The sequence below is a fragment of the Arachis ipaensis genome, chromosome B02 (assembly GCF_000816755.2).
Source record: "Arachis ipaensis cultivar K30076 chromosome B02, Araip1.1, whole genome shotgun sequence".
NCBI lineage: Eukaryota > Viridiplantae > Streptophyta > Magnoliopsida > Fabales > Fabaceae > Arachis > Arachis ipaensis.
Window position 1 is genome coordinate 62,880,126 of NC_029786.2, and position 6,742 is coordinate 62,886,867.

Below are 6,742 nucleotides of genomic sequence, written 5' to 3' on the forward strand. Positions count from 1 at the left end.
GATAATATCCATGTATTTTTTACATGGATATAGAACTTTTTCAAATAAAATAATATATTTATGTATAAAATATATAATTTAAAAATATATTTTTTTTTGTGATTTATTATTTAAATCGATTAACTACTAAAAAGTAGCAAAAGTTTGATTGGTTAACGAATTTGACAATTTTTTTCGTTTTTTGAGCAGTTCTTTCTTTCCCAAGCAAGTTTTACCTTGAACCAGACCCGTTTGGTGTCAATTCCTAATTAATTGGTTCGAATCAGTTGTTTTAATCTCGTTCTCAGAACCATGTTAGTGACTTAAATTATGCTACCTTAATTCTCAATTCTTCACCACCACTACCACCCCCACCCCAACCCCAATCCTTGCCACCACCATTCAAATCCTTTCTCATCCAAATCTCATCCCCAGCTTTCGCCACTGTCACCGCCTCCTTTTCACCCTCCTTCAAATCACATATCCCACTCTTCTCCTCTGCTTTTACCAAATTTCAATTACGAGATCTTCCTTCCATTTCCACACTCTAAATCTTCCAATTTCATTTTTTGATTTGCTTCGTCGCTTTGCATTCATATCAAGATTCGACAATTATTAGAGTTTTGGCTCTTAGGGTTGGCTTTGATAATATTGTACTTCATCTCGCGAGATCTTCTTGTCGACCATTTCTGTTTCTTACTCGTTTGATTTATTTGTCTTTGTGAAAATCATCATCGTTGTTGTTGTTTTGGTTGTGCTATTGCGGTTATCGTACGGTTTTGGTGTGGACACAGGTCTAGCAGATTACTATATGCTTCCAAGGATGAGATCTAGCGAAGGAGAGGTTGTGGAAGGGACTGAAAAAACTAATAGCAGCAGCAGCAACAACAACAACGACAATGGCGTATGTGGTGGTGTTGTTGCCACCTTTTTTCACAAGAGCTGAGTTGTTTGGGGGCTAACTGTCTGCTCGTTCTCTAGTGCTGCCAAGGATTCGACAGTTAACGACACTGACCAGAGCAGAAACAACGACGACAGCAGTAACATAAATGTTGAAGTGGACCTTAACTAGTTTTGTGGTAAAGGAAAGGAGGCTGCAATGGTAGTAGTGGTAGCAATGGTGGCGGTGGTGGGAGCCGCTAGAGATGAGAGTTGGATGAGGAAGATTTTGGATGATGGTGGCAAAGGATTCGGAATTAGAGTGGCGGTGATGGTGAAGAGTTAGAATTTGGTGGGGTAGGTTAGATTCAAAAGGTTAGTCTAAGAATTTTGAATAATTACAAATTCAGGTAATTTTGTTAACTGAAGGCTATCTTTCATAGGTACAAAATTAATTTCATTTTTTACGATATATTTATCAACATTTTAAATATTTATAAATAGAAATGATAGTTTACTTATTATATGATAAAACTAGGGACCAAAGTCCCGAGAAAAAAGGAAATTAGAATTCATATGATTTAACAAGGAAAAACAACTATTTGTACCCATGAACTTTACGAACGCTGACAAAAGTACCCATTAAAGAAGGAAACTAATGTATCCATTAAAGATGGATTCCGTACGACAAAAATACCCAAATCCTAAATTTATGTTGACTTTTTAATAAAATTCCAGAATTACCCCACCATTATCTTCAACCCCTCCTCTCTTCTTTCCCAAATCTCAAACACCTCCATTGCCACTACCTTAATCACCTTCTATTCTCTACTACTCTACTAACCACCACTACCGCCATCTTTCCACGCTGACGATGACAAAGACGACAACAAGACAACCAGGCAATCCATCCGTTCCCACGCAACGCTAGATGGAGAAGCTCCGGAAGTGAGGCTGAACCGAGATCCAGCGCGCAAGGTCCTGTGGTGCAATTCAACTCCTCCTAGGTTCACTTCAAGCTCATGGACTCCATGGAAAAAAGTCCTATATTTACAACAGTACAAATTACAAATTTATTATATAATTAACGAAGTTTAACTTTCTCACTCTCCCAAATCACCACCATCATGTGCAAGATTCCTGTGTTACTCACATGCGACCCCACCAAGGCGATCTTGCCAAAGTTTCAATTTTTAGCATCCAAAGGTGCTTCTCCTTCTGACATTGTATTGAAAGTGATGGAGGAAAGGTGGTGATGGTAATGGCGGTAATACAGTGTTGATAGGATTTAAGATTGGAGAAGTGATGATGAGAAGTAAAATTAAAAGTTAGAGTGAAGTTGTTGTTGCTGTGACAATGGAGAAGGAGGAAGATGAGGCTGACGGTTGGTGACGGTGGCGGTGATGATAGTGTTGGTGGAGGTGGTAAAATTGATGAAAAGAATAAAGAGAGATTTAAAATTTGCTAAAAAGGGTATTGAGATTAAGGTTAGAAAAATGGTAATTTGAAGTTTTTAGGTATTGAGATTAGGGTATTTAGGCAATGGAGGTGTTTGAAATTTGAAAAAAAAGAGAGGAGGGATTGAAGATAATGGTGGGGGTAATTCTAGAATTTTATTAAAAAGTCAACATAAATTTAAGATTTGGGTACTTTTGTCATACAAAATCCATCTTTGATGGACACAACATTAGTTTCCTTCTTTAATGGATACTTTTGTCATCATTCGTAAAATTCATGGGTACAAATGGTTGTTTTTTCATTTAACAAATCTGAACATTTCTAAGCCAAACACATGCATATTAACAACCAAATTAAATTACAAAAAATGCCACCGAGTTAGCAAAGGAAACTTAGTCAATGGAATCAGCAATCTCACCTAACTTGTATAAAGGACGACCCAAAAGATATTCATACCGTGACTTTGGCACAAGATTTACAATAGATAGGACCACCACCAAGCAACTGGTTCTTCGATCTTACCAACTTTTAAACTCTCTCAAGCTGTGTTTCTCTTCTGTTACCGACCTACAGTGAGTAAAATGGTTCTAGAGTCGGTCCATTCAAACACACTGATGCGATCGAAAAGTGCCATTTGAAAGCAATTTGACTATCGCTTTCTCAATTCGTTGAGAACCTGAGCCAGGTCTCAAAATATTAGCATCTCCCCATGTTAAGCATGTGCTGTTTCCAGACTCACCTAAGCACCATCCACCAGGAACAACTGATCCAGGACTCCGTCTCAGAAGTTTTTGGTCAATTAGATCAAGCACAGGATCATCTGGTTGAAATTTCCGAGCGAAGACAGCTCCGCTGCGAATCATGTCATCAAAATCACTGGAATTAAGAGGTCGAGGATCACTTATGTGACGGTTGTCATACATAGCATATAATAAGTTCTGATTTATGACTGTCCTGTTGAACTGACGTGAATTACAAAGAACAGAGGGGAAATAGTTGGACAGCGACCAGGGTGTGTTTGAAAAATACATCAGCAGTAGCCGTGGAAGGTTGTCTGCTCCCAAGATGCAGAACTCCAGAAAACTGCGAGTCAGGATAGAAAAAGAGGAACCTACACAAAAAGGAGTTAGTACAATTAACACAACTATCTCCGAAGAAAAAAGAATATTGCTAGATGAAATTATATATATGATAATAATTCTTTTTTAAAAGTGGTACAAAAAATATCAAGTAATTTAAGCAATTATGAGAAAACCACGGAAGAGAAGGCAAAAACAAAGGATTTGGCTCCTCTAAAGTGAGGGATTAACCTTGAGGATACAGCCCAAAAATAGCCCATAAATTGATAAGAAATTGAAGTAAAGTTTAGATAAGGACAAGAGCAACAAAAATGGATCAGTTAAAATGTCAAGTATTTATAAGTAGTAGCTAATTTATAGTTTAAAATCTATACTCTAATATAATTGGCCGAAGATAAAGTTTTTTTTATTGAAACATAGTTTCGACCCGCAATGTTGTATGGATCAGAATTCTAGGCAGTGAACTGCAATCACAGCCAAAAAGAAGAATATCACAGATGAGGATGCTGCAGTAGATAAGATTACTCATATAAAGAAGTTAAGAGAAGTAACTTATGATGGTTGGGGCAAGGAAGACTACCTAAACATGCCAGGATTATGTAAGATAAAACAGACAATCACCCTTCAAAGATAGTACATCAAACTGAAAAAGACATAAACAGACACTAGTTAATAGTAGGGTACACGGAGCACCAAGATAACTTCAGTATGTGACTTGCTTATGGTTTTCATTTCCAATTTTCATCTCTAACCAGATTCTACTGCTCATCTTGCTAAGCTCACATTCTCGGTACACTATTTCAGTTCATAAATGGAAACCATGTGATTCCAAAGCTTCCTTCAGAACTCTAATTTATCCTTTATTCCACCTCTACTGTATCTGAAAGCAAAATTCCATAATTTCATTGCACCAGATACACCTTACTGGAAATGAAATCACTATTTTAGCATAAGCTTTAGCTTTAGGTGCATTCAGAAAAACTGTGATGCTGCAGTTTGTGAAGATAGCAACATCAAGCACGATTTAAGTGAAAATTATGTCAATTGTTTAACAACAATCACAATCATATCTTTTTCTATTGATGTTGAAGTTTATAGCCTCTATTACCAATAACATGAAAAGCTAAAAGTACATGCAGACTCAGAGCAAAGGCATTCAACAAAATCATACCTGTAAAAACGCGGAAAGCACTAGGGAGATCTCTCTTCTGAGTGGCATAAAACATTTCAGTCCCTTCAGCAAGATACAGGCCTGGATCAACAATAATGGGTCTCAACCTCCTCGACCTACAGCATTAAAAGCTATGAAAAATAAGTATCACAACTATAGTTCATTCAGCATCAAACACTTGAGAATTGCAATTCCCTCTCCAAAACACTACAAACAATAAAAAAGACTTAATTTCCACACACTAGCAAATATAAAATAACTTCATAATGTAAGCTAGTTTTGGGATCATGGTGAGAAACTATTAACCATGATAAATACCTACCTTCTAAATTTCAATTAACAGAAGGAGAACTTTGAAACAACAATTGAGTTGTCTTTATATAATCTCGAAGACATGGATTGAAGCCAATTAGCCAAGTTAGATGGCCTGCATTATAATCCATTTGGCTATGGTCCTTTTCCGGACTCTCCATAATCCAGGATGCTTCGTACCAGGCTTCCCTTATACTTCTATTGAGTATCTATATCTATACTATATATAATGAGGATTTTGAAAGTGTTGATGTCTAACTTTTTTTCCTAAAATACCTTTCATTATATATAGTTTACAAAAAAAAGCATTACTTCCAAGATTTGAATTCCAGTAGTTAAATTATAAACTCAACTAATCCAACATTTATTATTTTTATACATATTTAATACATAAAAGAGTGAATCAATAGGCACTACACTAGTGAGTATAATGCAATTTTAAAACAATAAACGCATAAAACTGAACATTAGCTTACTCTTTCCAGCCAATATAGCTTGAATGATTCACAAAGTTCATATCTTTAGGCAGGAATGACATGATGTGAAGAAGATCTGACAATACACAAAAAATAAAAAAAAAATAAAAATCAATGCACCAATTCATATAACCGAACCCAAAAAAAGAGCCACAAATGCAGCAAAAAAAAAATACACCATACCATACCATCTTGGGTAACAAGCGGGTAAGCATCAGCACTAAGGCTAACAAACCAATCCCACTTCAAGTTCAACCGAATCAGTATCGACGCTGCGTGAAGCGCAAGCGAAACGGGCGAGGATCCTTTCTGGTACGCGAAATCGGGTTTCCCCATAACATGAACATTCTGTGCGGCTTTAAAAATAGGGTTCGACTGGACAGTGAGAGCCACGCGCTCGCGGTCCGCGTGGGAAGCGGAAGGGTCGAGATGGAGGAGGTACTGGTTGAGGGGATGGTAGGTGGCGTGGAGGAGTCGGATGATCCGACCCGAATCGGAACGTGACCCGGAAATGAGGTAGGCGATGGAGGGAGGGGGAGGGTTGGCCTTGGTAGAGTCGTAGATGATGCGGTGGTTGTGGGCCTGGTGGGCCGGGAAGAGGAAAGGGTCGGGCCCGGAATGTGGGCCCGTGGAGGATGAGGAAGTGCAGAGGGAGAAGATGAAGGTGATGGAGAGGAGTGAGATGGCTAGGAAAGTGTAGAGGAGGAGGGTGGGCTTGTTGTTGGGTTTAGGGTCTCTGAGTGAGAAGAGGGTGGAGAAAATGGGTTTTGAGGTGAGGATTGAAGACCACTGATGTTGTTGTGGTGGTGGTTGTGATTGTGGTGGCGTTGGTGCTGCTGCTGCTGTTGAACCCGAATTTTGCATTTCTTTGGGTCTCTTCTTTTTTCTTTCTTTGTGAAGTTTGAGGGGAAGCTGGAAAACGGTGGTTCGAAGTTTCCAAGTTTGGTTTTTCTCGTTTCTTAGAGACTGAGATCTCGATGTGTATGTGTCCGCTGCAGACTGTTTTCTCCGGTTGTAAATTTGTCATATATATATATATATCAATCTCGCTACGTTACCAACAGCGACAACTTCTACCAACTCTTATTTATAACTATGTTTAATGGAAGTGTCTTTGTGGATGTGTCTAATAAAAATGTCTTTTTTATGGCTGTGTTTAATAGAAGTGTCTTTATAGATATATTTTTTAGATGTGTCTCTTTATATATGTGTTTAAAATATAATAAGAGCAATGCTAGGGGTCAACAACTTTTGTGATTAGTAGCCATCAAATAGTCATCAATGATGATTTAATAGTGTGAGATTGGTATGAAATTTCATCCAATGGCTCATCTTTCTCTGCTGGTTACATGCTGGCTAAAATTCAATAAAATTACTGACCCCTAAAC

General features: G+C 37.9%; 1 protein-coding gene across 1 annotated transcript; it reads right to left on the minus strand.

The window, feature by feature from the left end:
• Positions 2,517 to 6,358, minus strand: LOC107625380 (beta-glucuronosyltransferase GlcAT14B-like). Its single transcript, XM_021115874.1, has 5 exons — positions 6,319 to 6,358; positions 5,543 to 6,271; positions 5,355 to 5,430; positions 4,567 to 4,682; positions 2,517 to 3,427 (listed from the first exon to the last, which is right to left on the minus strand). The coding sequence occupies exons 2-5, from the start codon at positions 6,216 to 6,218 to the stop codon at positions 2,919 to 2,921; spliced, it is 1,377 nt and encodes a 458-aa protein (XP_020971533.1). The 5' UTR covers positions 6,219 to 6,271; positions 6,319 to 6,358; the 3' UTR covers positions 2,517 to 2,918.

What these genes read in the sequence shown, in the direction of transcription:
- LOC107625380 (XM_021115874.1), bottom strand. Translation starts at nt 6,218, where the DNA reads ATGCAAAATTCGGGTTCAACAGCAGCAGCAGCACCAACGCCACCACAA. An exon ending in CCCGCTTGTTACCCAAGATG is followed by an intron (nt 5,431 to 5,542) that starts GTATGGTATGGT and finishes GTGTATTGTCAG; the next exon opens with ATCTTCTTCACATCATGTCA. An exon ending in AGCTATATTGGCTGGAAAGA is followed by an intron (nt 4,683 to 5,354) that starts GTAAGCTAATGT and finishes TTAATGCTGTAG; the next exon opens with GTCGAGGAGGTTGAGACCCA.